Raw genomic sequence first — 23,858 nt, 5'->3', positions numbered from 1 at the left:
GGTACCTGCGGGTGAGATCTGTGTGGAGCTCATTGTGCACCTCAGCCGAGAAGTCAGACCTGCTGCTGCTGCTTCCGGGGAGCAGTGTGATCTGCGGTGCCAGGATAGGCAGGAAGCCTGCCTTAGCACCTCTACTGACTGGGAGCCGCCGGAGGTAAGCCCGCGCCCCAAACCTGCACCCCAAACCTCTGCCCCAGCCCTGAGCCCCCCAAACCCAGAGCCCCTTCCTGCACCCCAAACCCATCATCTCTGACCCCACCCCAGAGCCTGAACCCCCAACCCAGAGCCCTGACCCCCTCCCACACCCTAACCCTCTATCCCAGCCCTGAGCCCTCCCACACCCCAAACCCTTCATCCCCAGCTCCGTTGGGTCACGGGCATCAACAATTTTCTTCAACTGGGTCACCAGAAAAAATGTTTGAAAATCATTGGTCTAAATGCCAGTCCTGATAGCTTTGTTGAGGGCTGAACCATCTGCTCCACAGGAATCTACTGATGCACTATCCCTCCAACCTCCCTTTGGATACTGTCTTTCCCATTTCCAACGGGCATGGGAGAGAATAGGCTCTGCCAAATGGGTTTTGGAGGTCATAACATCCATGTATTCCATTCATTTCACTTCCATCCCTGCCTCTTACCCACTTTCTCATCTCTTTTCAGGGACCCATCTCATGATCAGTTGCTGAGACAGGAAGTTGCCTCTCTTCTGCTTTTAGGGGGCATAGAACCAGTTCCAGTGCAGCAAAAGGGAAAGGGTTTCTATCCCAAGTAATTTCTGGTCCCCAAAAAGAACGGAGGATGGAGACTAATATTAGATCTCAGATATCTAAGCAACTATGCGAAACAGCAGATATTCAGGCTGATGACCCTTGCAGCTATAATTCCCTCCCTAGGTTCTGGAGATTTGTTTGTGGCTCTCGCCGTTCAGGATGTGTATTTCTATGTCATAATTTTTCCTTCTTTATGAGAGATTGCTTTGTTTTACAGTTGACCACGATCACTTCCAGTACTGCGTGCTCCCTTTTGGCATCTCCTGTGCCCCAAGGATATTCTCACAGATCATGACTGTCATAGTTGCCCACCTATGTCAGCTAGGGATAATTGTCTTCTCTTATCTTGACAATTAGCTATTCAGAGGTCTATCTTACCAGAAGTCCTATTGGCAGTACAAGCAACAAGATCTCTGTTTCACAATTTAGGCCTCCAACTCAATCTCAAAAAGTTTGCGGTGACTCAAATTTCATAGGAACTTCTCTGGATGCTGTGACAGGCAAGGTTTACCTGCCTACAAGTAGGTTTGTGAGCCTAAGAAATCTAATTTTAAGGATTCAGATAAATCCTCAAATCTTGGCAAGAAACTGTCTTTGAGTGCTATGTCATAAGGCAGCTTGTATCTTCATAACCCAGCTCACTAGATTACATCTTCAGTTCTTCCAGGGAGATTCAGGACAGTTTAGGTACCAAACAAGCACAATCTGGAAAAGCAGGTGTCTGTTCCATGTGGAGTTCTGGAGTCATTCAGTCAGCAGAAGGACCCCTCCAGAATTTGTTCAAGCCCTTCCCACCATCACTATGAGTTCTCTCAAGGTGCACTTGGCAGCTATAACAGCTTTTCATTCACCTGTTGAAGGCTTTTCATTTTTTTCCCACCCCATAATGTCAAGATTCTTCAGAGGACTGATGAATCTTTTCCCACAGATTAGAGAACCTACTCAAATATGAGACTTGAACTCTTTCCTTAATTGCCTTAGGAAACAACCCTTTCGAGTCATTAGCTACGTGTTCATTGCTGCATCAGCTGTCCATGAAAACAGCTTTCTTGGGAGCCATCACTTCTGCCAGAAGGGTTGGAGAACTGGGGGCTTTAATGGCAGATTCCCCCCTTTAAAATGTTTTTCAAGGAAAAAGTTTCACATCCTAAATTTATGCCTAAGGTATCTTCTGAATTTCATATTAACCAGACCATTCATCTTCCAGTTTTTGCCCCCCAAACCATATTAGACTAGGCAGGAAGCTGTCTTGTTACCAGATGTGCCCGTTACTTTGGGGTATGCTCATTTATTAGGGTTACTCTTCTGGGGGGACAGGGGGTGTTCTGTAATTCTATTAATGTACTTCTTATGTCACTTGTGTGTTCATATGGCGCTATACTCCTTCCTTCTGCAAGTCCCCTCCCAATGGAGCTATCCTGCAGGACCTAGGTTCCCCAGGACTGGGTTCCTCCAGCCTTAGGACTAGATGAACACGCGTACACACACACCGCTAACAGAGCAAGTCTGAGCAGACCGGATCAATCAGTGCTCTCAAGCTGATCCCCTCATGTGTCCCTGTAGTCAATGAGCTGGGTTAAGCAGCACCTTCAAGCTGTCACCCTTATGTGCCCCTGGTCTCAATAGGCTGGGCTGAGCAGCACTTTCAGCTGCACCCCCCCTGATATGCCACAGGTTTAACATGTCCCTATCCCCACTTTCACGTCACAATTGTACTGGTAGTACTCACTTGATGAGCAAACCCCACAGAATTTTTGGGTGCTACAGGGATCTTCAGCTTCTGTAAAAGAAGCGCTGCTGCAGAGTAAATGGGGGAAGAAATACAATGGGAGTGGTGAAAGACTGGAATGTGTTACCTAGGGAGGTGGTGGAATCTCCTTCCTAAGCCCTGGTCTACACTAGGACTTTAGGTCGAATTTAGCAGCGTTAAATCGATGTAAACCTGCACCCGTCCACACAATGAAGCCCTTTATTTCGACTTAAAGGGCTCTTAAAATCGATTTCCTTACTCCACCCCTGACAAGTGGATTAGCGCTTAAATCGACGTTGCCGGCTCGAATTTGGGGTACTGTGGACACAATTCGATGGTATTGGCCTCCGGGAGCTATCCCAGAGTGCTCCATTATGACCGCTCTGGACAGCACTCTCAACTGAGATGCACTGGCCAGGTAGACAGGAAAAGAACCGCGAACTTTTGAATCTCATTTCCTGTTTGGCCAGCGTGGCAAGCTGCAGGTGCTCATCAGCACAGGTGATGAGCACCTGCAGAGCTCATCAGCACAGTGCATGTGATGTGACATCACATGCACTGCACATCACAGTGCTGATGAGCACCTGCACATCACAGTGATGTGCAGGTGCTCATCAGCACAGGTGATCAGCACCTGCAGAGCTCATCAGCACAGGTGACCATGATGGAGTCCCAGAATCGCAAAAGATTCATAGATATTTAGGTCAGAAGGGACCATTATGATCATCTAGTCTGACCTCCTGCACAATGCAGGCCACAGAATTTCACCCACCACTTCTAAAAAAGACCTCACACCTATATCTGTGCTATTGAAGTCCTCAAATTGTAGTTTGAAGACCTCAAGGAGCAGAGAATCCTCCAGCAAGTGACCCGTGCCCCATGCTACAGAGGAAGGCGAAAAACCTCCAGGGCCTTCCAATCTGCCCTGGAGGAAAATTCCTTCCCGACCCCAAATATGGCGATCAGCTAAACCCTGAGCATATGGGCAAGATTCATCAGCCAGATACTACAGAAAATTCTTTCCCGGGTAACTTGGATCTTACCCCATCTAAAAACCCATCACAGGCCATTGGGCCTATTTACCATGAATATTTCATTACCAAAACCATGTTATCCCATCATACCATCTCCTCCATAAACTTATCGAGTTTAATCTTAAAGCAAGATAGATCTTTTGCCCCCACTACTTCCCTCGGAAGGCTATTCCAAAACTTCACTCCTCTGATGGTTAGAAACCTTCGTCTAATTTCTAATCTAAATTTCCTAGTGGCCAGTTTATATCCATTTGTTCTTGTGTCCACATTGGTACTGAGTTTAAATAATTCCTCTCCCTCTCTGGTATTTATCCCTCTGATATATTTATAGAGAGCAATCATATCTCCCCTCAACCTTCTTTTAGTTAGGCTAAACAAGCCAAGCTCCCTGAGTCTCCTTTCATAAGACAAGTTTTCCATTCCTCGGATCATCCTAGTAGCCCTTCTCTGTACCTGTTCCAGTTTGAATTCATCCTTCTTAAACATGGGAGACCAGAACTGCACACAGTATTCCAGGTGAGGTCTCACCAGTGCCTTATATAACGGTACTAAAACCTCCTTATCCCTACTGGAAATACCTCTCCTGATGCATCCCAAGACGACATTAGCTTTTTTCACAGCCATATCACATTGGCAGCTCATAGTCATCCTATGATCAACCAATACTCCAAGGTCCTTTTCCTCCTCCGTTACTTCTAGTTGATGCGTCCCTAGCTTATAACTAAAATTCTTGTTATTAATCCCTAAATGCATGACCTTACACTTCTCACTATTAAATTTCATCCTATTCCTATTACTCCAGTTTACAAGGTCATCCAGATCCTCCTGTAGGGTATCCCTGTCCTTCTCTAAATTAGCAATACCTCCCAGCTTTGTATCATCTGCAAACTTTATTAGCACACTCCCACTTTTTGTGCCCAGGTCAGTAATAAAAAGATTAAATAAGATTGGTCCCAAAACTGATCCTTGAGGAACTCCACTGGTAACCTCCCTCCAACTTGACAGTTCACCTTTCAGTAGGACCCGTTGTAGTCTCCCCTTTAACCAATTCCCTATCCACCTTTCAATTTTCCTATTGATGCCCATCTTATCCAATTTAACTAATAATTCCCCATGTGTCACAGTATCAAACGCCTTACTAAAATCTAAGTAAATTAGATCCACTGCGTTTCCTTTATCTAAAAAATCTGTTACTCTCTCAAAGAAGGAGATCAGGTTGGTTTGGCACGATCTACCTTTTGTAAAACCATGTTGTATTTTGTCCCATTTACCATTGACTTCAATGTCCTTAACTACCTTCTCCTTCAAAATTTTTTCCAAGACCTTGCATACTACAGATGTCAAACTAACAGGCCTATAATTACTTGGATCACTTCTTTTCCCTTTCTTAAAAATAGGAACTATGTTAGCAATTCTCCAATCATACGGTACAACCCGAGTTTACAGATTCATTAAAATTTTTTGCTAATGGGCTTGCAATTTCTTGTGCCAATTCTTTTAATATTCTTGGATGAAGATTATCTGGGCCCCCCGATTTAGTCCCATTAAGCTGTTTGAGTTTCGCTTCTACCTCAGATATGGTGATGTCTACCTCCATATCCTCATTCCCATTTATCATGCTACCATTATCCCTAAGATCCTCTTTAGTCTTATTAAAGACTGAGGCAAAGTATTTGTTTAGATATTGGGCCATGCCTAGATTATCCTTGACCTCCACTCCATCCTCAGTTTTTAGCGGTCCCACTTCTTCTTTCTTTGTTTTCTTCCTATTTATATGACTATAGAACCTTTTACTATTGGTTTTAATTCCCTTTGCAAGGTCCAACTCTACTTGACTTTTAGCCTGTCTCACTTTATCCCTACATATTCTGACCTCAATAAGGTAGCTTTCCTTACTGATCCCTCCCTTCTTCCACTCCCTATATGCTTTCTGCTTTTTCTTAATTACCTCTCTAAGATGCTTGCTCATCCAGCTTGGTCTACAACTCCTGCCTATGAATTTTTTCCCCTTTCTTGGGATGCAGGCTTCCGATAGCTTCTGCAGCTTTAATTTAAAATAATCCCAGGCCTCCTCTACCTTTAAACCCATAAATTCTTCAGTCCAATCCACTTCCCTAACTAATTTCCTTAATTTTTGAAAGTCAGCCCTTTTGAAATCAAAAACCCTAGTTGCAGATTTATTTTTGTTAATCCTTCCATTCAATTTGAACTGAATTAGCTCATGATCACTTGAGCCAAGATTATCCCCTACAACCATTTCCTCTATGAGATCCTCATTACTCGCCAAGACCAAATCTAAAATGGCATCCCCTCTAGTCGGTTCAGCAACTACTTGTTGAAGGAATCCATCAGCTATCGCATCTAGGAAAATCTGAGCCCTATTATTACTAGCACTCGTCCTCCAGTCTATATCTGGGAAGTTAAAGTCTCCCATGATCACACAGTTTCCATTAGTATTTACTTTATTAAAAACATTAAAAAGGGCTCTATCCATATCCAAATTAGATCCCGGCGGTCTATAGCACACCCCAAGCACTATCCCAGGGGAGGCTCTAATAGTTTTCTTCCCCAATTTAATTATTGCCCAGACAGACTCAGTCATATCCATTTCATCGCTTCTTATTTCTTTACATTCTATCTCATCATTGATATACAGTGCTACTCCACCACCTTTACTTCGGTCTTTCCTAAACAGCACATACCCTTCAATACCTGTAGCCCAGTCATGACTACTATTCCACCAGGTCTCTGTTATACCTATAATATCTGGTTTCACTTCCTGCACCAGTAACTCTAGTTCCTCCATTTTGTTACCTAGGCTCCTTGCATTAGTGTACAAACATCTTAATTTTTGCTGTTTGGCCTCACTCACATTCTGTACCCTATTAGGCACTGTTATTTTACTACCAGTATAACCTATTAGACTTGTATCTACACTGCCCTTCCTCCTACCTACAGCTGTATCCACTCTTACTTCATTTTCTTTCCACTCTATGCTAAATTCTGGCGTGGAGATTACCTGGACATCTCCCAACCATCTCCCCCAAATTCCTAGTTTAAAGCTCTCTTAATCAGTTGTGCCAGCCTCCATCCTAGAAGTCTATTTCCTTCCCTACTCAGATGAAGTCCATCCCGAGAGAACTGTCCTCTATCCATGAATGCCTCCCAATGGCCATACATCCCAAAGCCCTCCTTATAGCACCACTGCCTAAGCCATCTATTGATAGTCATAATCTTATCACACCTTTGTTGCCCTTCTCTAGGAACAGGCAGAATCCCACTAAAGATCACCTGAGCCTCAATTTCCTTAAGCATCCTCCCCAGCCTAGCATAGTCTCCCTTAATACTTTCCAGCGAGAATCTAGCCGTATCATTTGTTCCCACATGAAGGATAATTAGGGGATTCTTTCCCGCTCCCTTTAGAATCCTTTTTAACCTCAGGTCTACATCCCGTATCTTAGCACCTGGAAGACAGCACACCCTCCTATTTTCTGGATCAGCTCTGGTTACAGGCCTATCTATTCTTCTCAGTAAAGAGTCCCCAATCACATAGACCTGCCTTTTCCTAGTGACGGTGCTATTCTCCAGTCTATCCCCTGTTCCCTCTGGCTGCAAGTTTTTTCCATTCCCATTCTCCCTTGTAATCCTTTTTAACCCATCCTGTATCCTCCTGGGGCTCATATTAGGTGTAATCTCCATTAACTCTTCCCCTTTTCCTATAGGACTAACCGCTCTTCTCTTCTTCCTTGCCCTGTCACCTTCAGTGACTACCTGCTGAGCCCCTTCTTCATTTTCCAACTCTGCAAACCTATTCTGAAGCTCTATTTCTCCTTCACTAGCCCGTCTTTTCCTCTGCCTAGTTCTTTTAGTCACATGCTTCCACTGACCACTTTCCTCACCCAGTCTCCCCTCAGAATTCCCTAGTCCTACTTCCATCTGCAAGTCTGAGCTTTTCCCTTCAGATACCTCATGTCTTTGCTCCATAATCTGCTCAAACCCCTTCCTAAACGCTACCAGACTTTCCACCTGCATCTCCAAACCTCTGATCTTTTCCTCCATCAGCTCTATCAGACGGCATTTCATGCAGACAAAACTCTTACCAGGTGCCCCCTCCAGGATCATGTACATACCACAGCTTCCACATCCAGTCATCTTCATTGTGTCATCTGCTACATGGGTCACTCCCACTGCCACCTCTGAATCTGTCATAGCCTTCCCACCTAAATCCTGTTAATCTGGGAAACACAAACCACACCAAAACACCACCACCCACAGCAAAACCAAACCCCACACAAGCACCACAAGACAAACTCCGCTTTCAAACTCCCACTCAAACTCCCCTGTTTACAGCTCTGTTTGCTAGCTCCTGTGCCACTGCAGCTGTCTGTGCTGCTGCCTGACTGGCTGCTACCTTTATAGGACCCCTAGTCAGTGAAGCCCCGCCCCCTAATCAGGGCTCAGCTTCTCTCCCAGCACAAAGCCCCTACAAGCCTCTACACATACAAATACTACCAATACAAAACCAAACAAACACAAATACCTTCTCCTCCAACAGAACTCCCACTCAAACTCCCCTGTTTACAGCTCTGTTTGCTAGCTCCTGTGCTGCTGCAGCTGTGAGCTCCAGCATGGACCGAACGGGAGGTACGGGATCTGATCACTGTTTGGGGAGAGGAATCCGTGCTATCAGAACACCGTTCCAGTTTTTGAAATGCCAAAACCTTTGTCAAAATCTCCCAGGGCATGAAGGACAGAGGCCATAACAGGAACCCGAAGCAGTGCCGCGTGAAACTGAAGGAGCTGAGGCAAGCCTACCAGAAAACCGGAGAGGCGAACAGCCGCTCTGGGTCAGAGCCCCAAACATGCCGATTCTATGATGAGCTGCATGTCATTTTAGGGGGTTCAGCCACCACTACCCCAGCCGTGTTGTTTGACTCCTTCAATGGAGATGGAGGCAATACGGAAGCAGGTTTTGGGGACGAAGAAGATGAGGAGGAGGAGGAGGAGGAGGTTGTAGATAGCTCACAGCAAGCAAGCGGAGAAACCGGTTTTCCCGACAGCCAGGAACTGTTTCTCACCCTAGACCTGGAGCCAGTACCCACCGAACCCACCCAAGGCTGCCTCCTGGACCCAGCAGGCGGAAAAAGGACCTCTGGTGAGTGTACCTTTTAAAATACTATACATGGTTTAAAAGCAAGCATGTGAAAGGATTACTTTGCCCTGGCATTTGCGGTTCTCCTAGATGTAGTCCTAAAGCCTTTGCAAAAGGTTTCTGGGGAGGGCAGCCTTATTGCGTCCTTCATGGTAGGACACTTTACCACTCCAGGCCAGTAACACGTACTCGGGAATCATTGTAGAACAAAGCATTGCAGTGTATGTTTGCTGGCATTCAAACAACATCCGTTCTTTATCTCTCTATGTTATCCTCAGGAGAGTGAGATCTAATTCATGGTCACCTGGTTGAAATAGAGTGGTTTTCTTCAGGGGACACTCAGAGGAGCCCATTCCTGCTGGGCTGTTTGCCTGTGGCTAAACAGAAATGTTCCCCGCTGTCAGCCACAGGGAGGGGGGAAGGTTGAGGGGGTAGTCACATGGTGGGAGGAGGCAAAATGCGACCTTGTAACGAAAGCACATGTGCTATGTATGTAATGTTAACAGCAAGGTTTACCCTGAAAGAGTGTAGCCACTGTTTTATAAAATGTGTCTTTTTAAATACCGCTGTCCCTTTTTTTTTCTCCACCAGCTGCATGTGTTTCAATGATCACAGGATCTTCTCCTTCCCAGAGGCTAGTGAAGCTTAGAAAGAAAAAAAAACGCACTCGTGATGAAATGTTCTCCGAGCTCATGCTGTCCTCCCACACTGACAGAGCACAGACGAATGCGTGGAGGCAAATAATGTCAGAGTGCAGGAAAGCACAAAATGACCGGGAGGAGAGGTGGCGGGCTGAAGAGAGTAAGTGGCGGGCTGAAGAGAGTAAGTGGCGGGCTGAAGAGAGGGCTGAAGCTCAAATGTGGCGGCAGTGTGATGAGAGGAGGCAGGATTCAATGCTGAGGCTGCTGCAGGACCAAACCAGTATGCTCCAGTGTATGGTTGAGCTGCAGCAAAGGCAGCTGGAGCACAGACTGCCACTGCAGCCCCTCTGTAACCAACCGCCCTCCTCCCCAAGTTCCATAGCCTCCACACCCAGACGCCCAAGAACGCGGTGGGGGGGCCTCCGGCCAACCAGCCACTCCACCACCGAGGATTGCCCAAAAAAAAGAAGGCTGTCATTCAATAAATTTTAAAGTTGTAAACTTTTAAAGTGCTGTGCTTAAAGTGCTGTGTGGCATTTTCCTTCCCTCCTCCACCACCCCTCCTGGGCTACCTTGGTAGTCATCCCCCTATTTGTGTGAGGAATGAATAAAGAATGCATGAATGTGAAGCAACAATGACTTTATTGCCTCTGCAAGTGGTGATTGAAGGGAGGAGGGGCGGGTGGTTAGCTTACAGGGAAGTAGAGTGAACCAAGGGGCGGGGGGTTTCATCAAGGAGAAACAAACAGAACTTTCACACTGTAGCCTGGCCAGTCATGAAACTGGTTTTCAAAACTTCTCTGATGCGTACCACGCCCTCCTGTGCTCTTCTAACCGCCCTGGTGTCTGGCTGCACGTAACCAGCAGCCAGGCGATTTGCCTCAACCTCCCACCCCGCCATAAACGTCTCCCCCTTACTCTCACAGATATTGTGGAGCACACAGCAAGCAGTAATAACAGTGGGAATATTGGTTTCGCTGAGGTCTAAGCGAGTCAGTAAACTGCGCCAGCGCGCCTTTAAATGTCCAAATGCACATTCTACCACCATTCTGCACTTGCTCAGCCTGTAGTTGAACAGCTCCTGACTACTGTCCAGGCTGCCTGTGTACGGCTTCATGAGCCATGGCATTAAGGGGTAGGCTGGGTCCCCAAGGATACATATAGGCATTTCAACATCCCCAACAGTTATTTTCTGGTCTGGGAATAAAATCCCTTCCTGCAGCTTTTGAAACAGACCAGAGTTCCTGAAGATGCGAGCATCATGCACCTTTCCCGGCCATCCCACGTTGATGTTGGTGAAACGTCCGTTGTGACCCACCGGAGCTTGCAGCACTATTGAAAAGTACCCCTTGCGGTTTATGTACTTGCCGGCTTGGTGCTCCGGTGCCAAGATAGGGATATGGGTTCCGTCTATGGCCCCACCACAGTTAGGGAATCCCATTGCAGCAAAGCCATCCACTATGACCTGCACATTTCCCAGGGTCACTACCCTTGATATCAGCAGATCTGTGATTGCGTGGGCTACTTGCATCACAGCAGCCCCCACAGTAGATTTGCCCACTCCAAATTGATTCCCAACTGACTGGTAGCTGTCTGGCGTTGCAAGCTTCCACAGGGCTATCGCCACTCGCTTCTCAACTGTGAGGGCTGCTCTCATCTTGGTATTCATGCGCTTCAGGGCAGGGGAAAGCAAGTCACAAAGTTCCATGAAAGTGCCCTTACGCATGCGAAAGTTTTGCAGCCACTGGGAATCGTCCCAGACCTGCAACACTATGCAGTCCCACCAGTCTGTGCTTGTTTCCCGAGCCCAGAATCAGCGTTCCACAGCATGAACCTGCCCCATTAGCACCATGATGCATGCATTGGCAGGGCCCATGCTTTCAGAGAAATCTGTGTCCATGTCCTGATCACTCATGTGACCGCGCTGATGTCGCCTCCTCGCCCAGTATCGCTCTGCCAGGTTCTGGTGCTGCATATACTGCTGGATAATGCGTGTGGTGTTTAATGTGCTCCTAATTGCCAAAATGAGCTGAGCGGTCTCCATGCTTGCCTTGGTATGGCGTCCGCACAGAAAAAAGGCGCGGAACGATTGTCTGCCGTTGCTCTGACGGAGGGAGGGGCGACTGACAACACGGCTTACAGGGTCGGCTTCAGGGAGCTAAAAATCAACAAAGGGGGTGTCTTTACATCAAGGAGTATTTCAGGCAGGACTTCACGGAGGGTTCCAGTAAGAAATGGTGCACCTAAGTTATTGTTCTTATTGGAACAAGGAGGTTAGCCTGGCCTCTGATTGATACATGGCTAGATTTACCTCGCTGCACCTTCTCTGTGAGTGACTGCAGTGTGACCTAGAGGAATGAGTCCCCTAGACGGGGGAGGGGGGAAGCAAATGAATACAAAACACATCTGGTCTATTTCTTGTTTTGATCCACTCCATCTATCTTTGACATCTTTGGCTGGCAGCAGACGGTGCAGAAGGACTGCATGCCATCCTCATCTCTTGCCTGCCCTGCAGAAGATGGTACAGTACGACTGCTAGCAATCCTTATCACCTGCCTGCTCACCATAAGATGGTTCAATAGGACTGACTGCAGGACTAAAGAGAATGACCTGGTCACGTCACTCCAAATTTAGTCCCTGCGCCCATGTCTGCCCAGGCACTCCTGGCCGACGTGGCCAGGAGCACCTCGGACATGACGACGACGGCTACCAGTCGTATTGCACCGTCTGCTGCCACAAGGCAATGGGTTGCTGCTACTGTGTAGCAATGCAGTACCACGTCTGCCAGCACCCAGGAGACATACGGTGATGGTTACCTGAGCGGGCTCCATGCTTGCTGTGGTATGGCACCTGCACAGGTAACTCAGGAAAAAAGGCGCGAAACGATTGTCTGCCCTTGCTTTCAAGGAGGGAGGTAGGGAACGGGGGCCTGACGATATGTACCCAGAACCACCGGCGACAATGTTTTAGCCCCATCAGGCATTGGGATCTCAACCCAGAATTCCAATGGGAGCGGAGACTGCGGGAACTGTGGGATAGCCACCCACAGTGCAACGTTCCGGAAGTCAACTCTAGCCTCGGTACTGTGGAAGCACTCCACTGAGTTAATGCACTTAATGCACTTAGAGCATTTTCTGTGAGGACACACACACTCGAATATATAAAACCGATTTCTAAAAAAACGACTTCTATAAATTGGACCTAATTTCGTAGTGTAGACATACCCTACATCTATAAGGCTCGACAGGACTCTTTGCCGTCTTTGTGTAGTGTCTCTATAGGTACACCCTCTTTATCTTACCTCCCTTGTCTTGCTAAGTCTATGCTTTCTAGTGAGACTTCAAGTAACCACATTTTAGATTTTAACTCCCTTATCAGTCCAAGCAAGTTGGCCTAATCGAGATTGTAAACAATAACTTTAAGAGATTGCTTTTGATATTCTAAACATGTGCCTTTTGGATCAATCCATTCAAACACTCTTAAAAGTGCTTTACAGACAAGTGCACCTTTGGCAGCATGATAAATGTGTTAGGTATTAAAGAATTAAGAATGGATGATCATAAGTAAATGTAATAAGAACTCTTGTATTGTTCCTTGGTATAACTTCTGAGTCTTATCTCTAGTCTGTGAAAATTGTCTACCAGACTTCTCTTATGTGATTACACTACTCCCCTGTTTGTACATCCAAGAATGTCATTAGTTCTTTTTGCTACAGCATCACATTGGGAGATCGTGTTCCATTGTTTGTCCCCTATGATTTCTAAAATCCAGGATACAGTCCCCCTGTCCATAAGTATGACCTGCATTTTTTCTTCCTATAGATATAACTTTTTATTTAGCTGTATTAAAACACATTTTGTTTGAATGGGTCCATCTTACCAAGTGATCCAGGTTGCTCTGCGTGACTGCCCTGTCCTCATCATAATTTACAACTCTGGCAATTTTTAGCGACGCATTTTATCAGTGATGAATTTATATTTACTTCCAGATCATTGATGAAAATATTGAACAGCATCAAGCTTAATATTGATCCCTGTGGAACCCCAGTAGAAGCGTTCCAATTCAATGACGATTCCCCATTGACAACTACGTTTTGAGATCTGTCAGCTAGTTCTTAATCCATTGAATGTGTGCTCTATTGATATTGTATAGTACTAATTTTTTAATCAAAATGCCATGCAGTACTAAGTAAAACACCTTACAAAAGTCTAAATCTGTTACATCTACACAGTTTCCTTTCTCAATCAAACTTGTAATCTCATGAAAGAATGAATTTGGGTTTGTCAGACAAGACCTTTTTTCCAGTAAAGCCAAAGACATTAATTATACTCCTATCCTTTCATTCTTTACCAACTTAATCCCATGTCAACTTTTCCATTATTTTGACCAGAATTGATGTCAGGCTAGCCTGTGTCATAGGATGCTGCCCTCCAGCATGCCACCCTGTCACCCCTCATGGTCCTGCAACTGGGGTAATTGACAGAACCACTCATCATCATGCTCGGGTTCTTTCAGTTACCTCAACTAGCTTTGTGGTATCTGAATTATTACGACTTTCTACAAAGTGTAACTCACTTCATTTGTTGCCCCAGTTCTTGCCCACTCTGGGTCCACATAAGAATCCGGGTCAGTTTTCTTTCCCCTGTTCAAGAGATACCCAGCTCCCTTGGGCTGTACCTTCAAATGGTCACTCTATCAAAACAGGAGTCCCCAGCTCTCCTCCTTGGAATTGCATTGTAGGACCGTAGCCAGTTTCTTCTTCAGGTGGCTCTGTGACAATCAGGCTCCAGGCACCCTGAGGTTTAAACCCCCAAAATTAGTAGTTGAACCAACTGATTGTATACTGTATTATTGTACTATAAAAGTATATCGAGTAAGGTCTTTTATGAAAGATTGTAATGTTATAAACTGGATGGTCATTATGAGCTACCTATATAAACTGTGGTTATGAATTTGTCTTTATGCATACAGAAAACTGTGCTGATAACCTTTACTGCAACTTCAACTACACTGTACTGCAGAGAGGAACATTTCCCAAGCCCAGTACGTACACAAAACTGGCTCCAGTTAACTATCCATTGTGCAGTCCAGGAAAAGACAATGATGGGCCAGTAGAGTTAATTGGAAAACATTGAGCCATCAAGTCAAAAGGGAATTTCTCCCACTCTGAATAATGAGTGGTCACCATGCAGCAACAGAGAAAGTGGGGGGAGGGAGAGAGGAAAAAGCCTTTTTAAAAGGAGGTTTGAAACTGGGGTTTTCACCCAGAAACTTAGGGACCAAGACTTCCCAAAGTTACAGTCTCTGGGCAAGAAGCTGCCTATGAATGCTGGGTCCAACCGTGTGGCTAGGTGGTACGCTGGGAAACTGTTCAAAGGCAATAGGTAACTTGTGTTAGACAGGGATTTTTATCTAGTATGGAGGTGTAAAGCCTGAGGTTGTGTCTTTATGTTTATTTTCTATGTAACTTATAGGTATTTGCTTTCCCTTCCTATGTCATCTTTGAATCTGTGGGTTTTCTATTAAATAAACCTTTTTTATTATATGAACCTTTTTAATTTTTATCCCAAGCAGGTCTCCGGTGTGCAGTCTGTGAATGGCAAAGTGAACTGAATACTGGGTGCCTGGGTTCATGGCACTGGGGGTGACACACCTGATGGGAACAGTCCAAGTGTCTGGTAATTAAGAACTCAGGGAGGACAGATTTGGGGAGACTGGGAACTGGAGGGGCTGTTGGTGTCACAAGTAGCGACTTAGCTGATGAGAACTAAGGTGAGACCTTATACTTGTGGGCTGGCTGCTGGCATGAGGGCTCTGAACTATAGCTGCCCAGCACCAAGACTTCCCAAAGTTACAGGTAGGGTTGCCAACTGTCTAATTGAGCAAACCCAAAGACTCCTGTCCCGCCACCTTCACTCACTTTCACCAGGCTGGGGCAGGGGGTTCGGGTGAAGGAGGGGGTGTGGGATTGGGCTCTGGGAGGGAGTTTGGGTGTGGGGAGTGGGCTCTGGGTTGGGGGTTGGGTATGGGAAGGGGTTGGGGTGCAGGCTCTGGGAGGGAGTTTGGGAGCAGGCTTTAGGCTGGGGCAGGGGGTTGGGGTGCAGGAGGTGATCAGGGGGTCAGCACTTACCTTGGGCAGGTCCCGAAAGCAACTGGCATATCTCTCTGGCAGCAGCTCCTAGGTGGGGTAGCCAGGGGGTCTCTGGTCACCACTCACTGCAGGCACCACCCCCGCAGCTCCCATTGGCCACAGTTCCCGGCCAATGGGAGCTGTGGAGTCGTTGCTCAGGATGGGGGCAACATGCGGAGACCCTCTGTCCCTCCCTCCTCTGCAGGGGCCGCAGGGTTGGTGCTGGCCGCTGCCGGGAGCGGCACAGAGCCAAGGCAGGTAAGGGAGCCTGCCTTAGCTCTGCTGCTGCGCCAGACTGTTAGTGCCAAAAATCTCCCGGTTTGGCTGAAGTAGCCTCCACAAGATAGAGTGTGATTCCAGGAGACTCCCAGCAAAAGTGGGAGGGTTGGCAACCCTAGTTACAGGGCAGTTGGTGACAGAACCTCTTATTAGTCTCCCAAAGGTGACAGGCTCCTTTTCTCCAGTTAGTCCTCAGAGGGTTCAGCAGGCAGCTTCTCCTGCTGTGGTGGGTGTCTGCCCCTGATATGAGGGAGGAGGCAACATATATGCTGGTCCCCTTCCTTAAACCTCCTCCCAATTGGTTGGGTGAGGGGAACCTTGCCATGCCCTCTCTGCAAGGCTCCTGGCCTCAGGCCTTAAAGAAACAGTGATGGGATTTCCTCCCCAGCACCATAAGTGCTTTTTAGTTATCATCTCTTTTCCCCATTCTAGTTCTCAGTGACCTGGTGTTTCTGCACCCACTGTCACACAGCTCTTATCCTCAGCTAACTGACGTATCCCCAACAGTTGGATATGGGACACTAGATGCTGAGGGTTAGGACTGGGGCGGGTAGGGCTCCCTTTGCTAGGGTTGGGGTTGCAGCAGGTATGGAACCCTAATTTAGGGTTAGGTTTAGGGGAGAAAGGGCAACCAATGCTAGGCTTAGGGTTGGGGCAGGTGGGGCCCTCTTAGGATTCAGGTTAGGAGAGTTGGAGCACCCTTGTTCGTGTTAGGTTTGTAGCAGATATGTCCCACTAACAGTTAGGTTTGGGGCACCTAGAGCCCCCTTGTTAGGGTTAAGGTTGTTGCAGGAAGGGCCTGCTGACTTTGGGTTAGGATGAGAGGATGTAGGGCACCCTGTTCTAGGCTTGGGGTTGTGGGAGGTAGGGCCCCATGATTTAACATTAGGGTTAGGGGAGGTAGGGCACCTGGTGCTAGGGTTAGGGTTGTGGGAGGTAGCCACTCTTTGTCATGGATCCACATGTCCCGTGCTCTGGAACAGCTCTGCAACCATCCCTGGGAGGATATCCTCAGCATGCCACACTCTGTTAGGGTCTCACTCGTTCACTCAGCTTCACCACCTCCTTGGACCGAACCTTGGAGCCTTCGGCACCCCTGCTTCACAATCTGAGCTCCCTTCAGCAAGTCCACCTGAGATGGGCACCTGAGGGAGACTAATACCCCCAAAGAAAGCAATGCGCCCCCACATTCAGCATCTGCCATGGCACTCAGCCACATTGTAATAACATGCGTGTTTATCAGATATCTGGAAAACAGCATAGAAAGTCCTTGGTGCGCAGTGAGAAAAGAAAGTGACAGCATGGTCCATTCTGGTTAGTCACAGCCCCAGCCAAGCTGTGTGTCCCCCCTTGACTCTCACTTGGTCTCTGAGTCCTCTTTGTTCAACTTCCCGGGGCAGTTTCACTTGGCCCCTCCTCAGTCCTTTCTTGTCTAGCTGGTCAAATGCGCCTGGCTGCCTATGGTGGGGTGGGCCATTCATGATTGTTAGTTGCTAGGTACCAAATGTCCCAGTGATTGGATTTGCCATTGTCTTCAGGGACTCACCATTGACCTGGGCCCCAAACCTAAGACAGCTCACTTCTGTATCTCTAGGCCTTTGCAGAGAGTTAACAGCCTTTTTCCACCCCAGGTGACAATGCAGCATATGGGGAAACTGAGGCACGCACAATATTCATACAAAATATTTACAGAAAATTCTCATTCCGTCACACACCCTTGCTAGGTTTAGGGTTATGGCAGGTAGGGGCCCCTGACTTTGGGTTTGGTTTCTGGGCAGGGGTCCTGGAACTGGGAGGGTCAGGGGTGCTCTGGCCCCCATCCATTTTTAAAAGTGGTAGGGGCATAGTTTGGTGGGCAGGGAACCACATTCCCCCCCAAACTGCAACCCTGTAATGTTTTGTATGAATACTGTGCATGCCTCAATTTCTCCTATGTGCTGCATTGTTAACTAGATGGTGGGGAAAGGCTGTTTGCTCTTGGGCAGGCTTTGATAAAGGTGTGAATGGCACCCTGTTGCCTTGGCTTTCGGGCCCAGGTCAATGGAGGGTCCATGAAGACAATGGCAAATCCAATCACCGGGACATTTGGTACCTAGCAACTAATGACCATGAATGGCCCATCCTGCCACAGGAAGCCAGGCAAGTTTGACCAGCTGGGAACAAAGGACTGAGGAGGGGCCGGTGTCACTCACCTGGGAATTTGGACAAAGGGGCACAGAGGGACAGAGGAGGGAGCCAAAGGTGGACACCACTTGCCTGGAGTTCTGGACTAACCAGAATGGACCATGTTGTAACTTTCTTTTCTTTATGCTAACCAAGGACTTTCTATGCTGTGTTCCAGACATTTAATAAGCCCTTCTGCTTTTACAACGCTGGCTAAGACTCACTGAAGATGGTGAAGGTGGGGGGGGGGCATTGCTTCCTTAGGTGCCCATCTCAGGTGGACTTGCTGAAGGGAGCTCAGGATGTGTAGCAGGGTTGCTGGTGGCTTAGAGGTTCAGTACAAGGAGGTGGTGAAGCCAAATGGCTTACCCTAGTGAACGAATGTGACCGTATAGGCTCTGGCACACTGAAGGGATCCTCCCAAGAACCGTTCTTAAGCTGTTCTAGAGCATCAGACCTGTGGATCCATGACACATGGCAGCTGAGGATGGTTTCTGAATGCACCAAGAGGATGGTTGGCTACTGAATGTACCATGAGTATTTTGCAGTAAGTGACTGGCAGGGTAAAACTAGGGTAGTTAAAGGAAGCAGCAAGAACATGGCATATAACCAATTTCCTATGAAGCACATTGCAAGCCTGTGCAGAGAAGAAGGACTAAGCATTGAGAAGCTCAACAAAGAGCAACTGATTGGCCAGCTGGACAGAGATGACTAGTCCAAGAAGGGTTTCAGAGTAACAGCCGTGTTAGTCTGTATTCGCAAAAAGAAAAGGAGGACTTGTGGCACCTTAGAGACTAACCAATTTATTTGAGCATAAGCTTTCGTGAGCTACATAGTGAGCTTTCGTGATGCATCCGATGAAGTGAGCTGTAGCTCACGAAAGCTTATGCTCAAATAAATTGGTTAGTCTCTAAGGTGCCACAAGTACTCCTTTTCTTTTTAGTCCAAGAAGCAGGTTTTAACCCCAAATGGGGAGTCAAGAAGGTTCAAGAGCAGCAGAGGCAGCAGCAGGGCATCCACAAGATCCTGTTCCCCATCCAGCAGGAGGGTCTTCATGACCTGGCTCCCAATCGACAGATTTGAAGCAATGGGACTTGGAGATGAGAGCGAAGGAGCTAGAGGACTATGAAAAGCAGCAAAAACACATGGAAGAATAGCAGGAGAAGCAGAAAAAGCATGAACTGGAGATGGAGAAGCTATGGGGCAAGAGGACCCACCAAGGGGTAAGTGGGGAAAGACCCAGCATGCTAATTCCACAAGGAACCTAGATACCAAATTGCTACTCTAGTTTAAGGAGGGGGAATATAGATGCTTACCTCACTGCCTTTGATAAAGCTTGCAATTTGAACCAGGTTGACCTTGTCGACTAGCTCCTCTGTCTCATCCCCTTATGTGATCTCAAAGTCAGAGGCTTACAGCCAGATGAATGGAATTGATAGCAGAGACTATGCGTTATTCAAAAAGGCTTTACTGCTTACATTGAAGCTGATCCCTGAGGCTTATAGGAAAAGGTTTCAGGGGGTGCAAGACTTGGGGTGTGACCTATATGGAACTCACCATGGTGATAGGTGAATATTTCCAGAGATGGCGTAAGGGAGCTAAGGTCACTACCCTGGAGGATTTGTGTAACCGGGTTGGGTCGGAGAAACTTTATGAAATCTGTCCTCAGGACCTTAAAATGTGGTTAGTGGACAGGAAGCCCATGGATTTGCATAGTGCAGGCTGGTTGGCTGATGAATTTGTGGACAGCAGGCTCTGGTATGAAAAGAGACCCAAAGGGGACTGGCCTAAGCATGGGGCTGGGGAAAGAGACCCACTCCATGGTGGCATCCCAGAAGTGGAACTTAGGGAAACCCAAAGCTGTTCAATGGGACTCAGAAACCTGAGATGTAATATCTGCAGATGGACGGAACGTAAGTGAGCAGAATGCCCAAGGCTTGCTGAAATAAGGTTTGTCTAGGACAGAGAGGCTGTGTCATACACTGTCCAACCAGGAAGGCAGCCTGTAACTCAGGCTCTAGAGTGAACTACATGACTGAACTTTCAGAGGAAAGCAGTCACATAGCTCAGGGACACCAGCGCTGGTGACGAAAGGTATGTCTACACAGCAAAGAAAAACTCATGGCTGGCCCACACCTGCCAACTCCAGCTTGTGGGGCTTGGGCTGCGAGGCTGTTGCACTACTGTGTAGACCGAGCTGCAGCTTGAGCTCTGGCACCCTCCCACCCCGCAGGGTTCTTGAGCCTGGGCTCCACCCCAAGTTCGGAAGTCTACACAGCAATGAAACAGCCCCACAGCCTGAGCCTCATGAGCATGAGTCAGCTGACACAGGCCAGCCGTGGGTATCTAGCCCAGAGGGGTTCCAACTCCAGGCATCGATATACATGTCCTGTTGAACTCAGACACGTCTGATCCCCAGGGGAGTGGAAGGTTAATGGGAAGATATTCATGGGGTGGAGAGTTTCTGGTAGAGAGAGAATCCTTGTCAGGTCTTGTGTGGTACAACCCCATCAAATGCTGAAGGGCTGTGTAACTTGGGTGAAAGTTCCAAATTTGAAGCCATTTGCCCCGCTTATGTCTCAGATCCGTGCAGAAACAGGAGGGAGCAGGGTGGCTGGTAGTTGGGGTTCTCCAGGACATTAGCTTTGATGTCCTTTTGGGAAATAACTGTGTCATGTTAAAGAGACAAGGTGGGTGAGGCGATATCTTTAATTGGACCAACTTATGTTGGTGAGGGTCCCGTCTTGTCTGTCTAATATCCTGGGACGGACATAGCTACAACTGCACTGCATGTGTCACTTTAAGACAGGATCCAGTCCCTGGGCCTGTAACAGCCAAGGATTTGAATCCAGGAAACTAGCAGGCTGAGAATGCAGGTGTCAGTGAACATGCAAATAGGCAGGCTGGCAGGAAGGAGGGGGGTTTCCCATGGCTAGTAACAAGGCTGGTAACAGCACAGGACACCTGGCTGTAACGAGACACCTGTAGCTGAATGGGATGGAGGGATGGTCCCTGCCCATCTCCACACAGGAGATGACTCACACTGTCTTTGATACTGTCATAAAGGCAAAAAGAAAAGGAGTACTTGCAGCGCTCACTGCCTACACCCTCACTGGGAAAGCAAAGGCAGAGCTGAGCACAGTGGTAGCTGACCCCAGCTGAGCATTGGGAGACAGTGACACTGGCAGGGCAGGATGATTGCCAAATATGCTTGCCTTGTCCAGTGGTGAGAGAGGCCCAGAGGAAGGTGAAGCAGCTGGAAGGTTGCTGCTTGTAACAGACACACCTGGTCAGAGTGGTATGGTGTGTTTTCTTCACCGAGACCCCCAATCATGACCCTCCAGGAAGAGGGGCTGGGAGGTGACTGTGTCCTGGGGTTGAGGGCAACAGATTGTCCCCAGGCTGGGAGATAGGCTCCTTGCATGTACACAGCACTGGGGTTAGGACAAAACTACAGAGGGGGCCTGCCAATGTGCAGGAGCACCCTGCATTCCTTGCCAGGTGTTGGGATACCAGAGCCCCAGAGATGTGACTGGGTTAAAAACCAATGCTCACCGGACCACTCCCTGTTCCAACCAAGGGTAAGGACACCCCAGGCTACAGCTAAGATGGCTGACACATGGAGGAATGTGCGGTCACTGTGCTCCTCACTCCCTGGGCACATAGAGGGGAGAAGGAAGTGACAGGACCCCAGCCCAGTTTCAAACCCAAAGGTTTTGGGGTGGCAAAAGGGCTGAGAGCTCTTCATGGGCACCCTGCGAGTGCCATTGAACAGACCAATCCTGGAGGATGTGAAACTGCTCTGAGCTGGGTAGTGGAAACAGTAAGTGCCATAGACTAGTAGGGTGCTAAACGGATCATGGATGTGCCTTATAGAACAACCACCAAGGAACTTGGAAAGATGCTGTGGCACCTATGAGTAACATTGGTGGGTTCGAACTTCCCCAGGTCACTGGGTAAAGTGACCCCTCTCAATTCAGTCTCAAGGGGGAAGAGATGTGATGGGGGAAGTGATGTGATGTAGTGGGAATTTTCTGTAGTACTTTATGAATACTGTGGGTGCCTCAGTTTCCCCTATGTGCTGCATGGTTAGCTAGGTGATTGGAAAAGGCTGTTTATGCTTGGGCAGGCTATGACAAAGGAGTGAATGGCACCTAGTTGCCTCAGGTTTGGGGTCCAGGTTAATGGAGGTTCCATGAAGACAATGGCAAACACATCACTGGGGCATTTGGTACCTAGCAACTGATGACGTGAATGGCACACCCCTCTGCAGGAAGCCAGCCGAGTTTGACCAGATAGACAACAAAAGACTGAGGAGGGGCCAGGTGTGACTCACCTGGGAATTGGGACAGAGGGGCATAGAGGGACAGAGGGGAAGCCAAGGTGGGGGGCTAATCAGAGGGGCTCTGGGCTGATCAGAATGGACCATGCTGTAACTTTCTGGTCTGTATGCTAACCAAGGACTTTCTATGCTGCGTTCCAGACATCTAATAAACCCTACTGCTTTACAACACTGGCTGAGAGTCATTGCAGATTGAGAAGTGTCATGGGTGTCATGGGTGTCATGTATTGCTCCCCTTGGGGGTACTGGTCTCCCTCAGATGCTCATCTCAGGTGGGCTTGCTGAAGGGAGCTCAGGATGTGAAGCAGAAGTGCTGGAGTCTCGGTCCAAGGAGGTGGTAAAGCTGAGTGCCTTAGCTAGTGAAAGAGTGAGACCTAAGGGGGTCTGGCACACTGAAGAGGTCCTCCCAGGGACTGTTCCAAAGTTGTCATAGAGTACCGGACTTATGGATCCATGACAACAGTCCCCTGACCAAGGGCTAGGGTTGTGGCAGGTAGGGTCCCCTAACTTAGGGTTAGGGGAGGTAGTGAATCCATTACTATGATTAGGGCTATGGCAGGTAGGGTCCCCTCAATTAGGGATAAGGTTGGGTTAAGAAGGGCCCTCTGTACTAGGGTTACAGTTGGGGAAGGCAGAGCTCCATCACATAAGGTTGGGGTTAGGAGAGGTAGAGCATCTGGTGCTAGGGTGAGGGTTATGGCAAAAAGGGCCCCTGACGTAGGTTTAGGAAGGATCTGCTGTTCGAGGGTTAGGGTTGGGGGCAGGTAGGGCCCCTTGACTTAGGGTTAGGGGAGGTAAGGTACCTGGTGCCAGGGGTAGTGTTGTTGCAGATGTTGCCCCCTGACCTAGGTACAGGTTTTTGCAGTTAGGTCTTCTAGTCCAAACATTAAGATATACAGAGAATACCCAGTGGCCTCATTTCACGTACAGTTGTAAGCATGTACAAGATGGCTAACATGCTGGCTCCATCTAGAGTTCTGTTTGAGATTTAAGGTTGCCAACATATTAAGCAGGGTCCAATTAAAATATTCAAGCTGTGGATCTCCCAGTGGATGATAGGCTATTGTCCTAGATTTTTGATGGTTTTTTTTTTACACCTACCATAGTTACAAGTTCCTGAATTAATCGGCTCTTGAAGTCCTGTGCATCCACTTGGGTTGCCCATAATGCACACAGTAGTTTTCTCAAGGAGTTTTAGAAATAGTAGCAGGCTGTTTGGTCTGTAGTGTGGAAAAGCCTATGCCTACCTTGTGAAATGATCAGTTACAACTAATACAAGTATTTCTGCTATTGGATTCAGTTGTGAGAAAATCCATTTCAACTAAATCCACACGGCCTTCACTGTGAAGATGAAACAGTGGAGCAGCTCTTGTGGGTAGAATCTTCCACTGTGTATACTGGGCACAGGTCTTACAATACTGCTCCCCATCAATCTTCATCCATCGCCAGCAGAATCTGGCTCATACATGCCCATAGGTCTTATCCAACCCAAGATGCCCGAGGTCGTCATGTTTCATTTTAATACAACATTGTGAAATTGTTGAGGTAAAACGAATTGCTTTTTGATGTATTGTTTGGGCTGGTACTAATTCTATAC

At 47.7% G+C, this 23,858-nt stretch overlaps 1 protein-coding gene across 15 annotated transcripts in view; it reads left to right on the top strand.

Annotated features, from left to right (window-relative positions):
- Positions 1-23,858, top strand: part of VAMP1 (vesicle associated membrane protein 1) — a 127,696-nt gene that overhangs the window by 55,352 nt on the left and 48,486 nt on the right. For 3 of the 15 annotated variants that reach the window (XR_012154851.2, XR_012154850.2, XR_012154852.2), the window contains exons 5-7: positions 14,319-14,390; positions 14,919-15,025; positions 18,961-19,142. The exons of 6 other annotated variants lie outside the window; for them this stretch is intronic. Coding sequence is in view for 4 of the 9 variants with exons in the window: in XM_073311060.2 (XP_073167161.1) it covers positions 8,295-8,709; positions 9,298-9,839 (957 nt within the window). In the remaining 5 variants the exon portion in view is untranslated. 6 more of the 15 variants (XR_013634603.1, XR_012154858.2, XM_073311060.2 and 3 more) reach the window with 6 other exon arrangements.

The sequence above is a fragment of the Lepidochelys kempii genome, chromosome 1, assembly GCF_965140285.1.
Source record: "Lepidochelys kempii isolate rLepKem1 chromosome 1, rLepKem1.hap1, whole genome shotgun sequence".
Taxonomy (NCBI): Eukaryota; Metazoa; Chordata; order Testudines; family Cheloniidae; genus Lepidochelys; species Lepidochelys kempii.
Note: the sequence above shows the minus strand (reverse complement) of the source record. Positions and strands in the feature narration are given on the sequence as shown.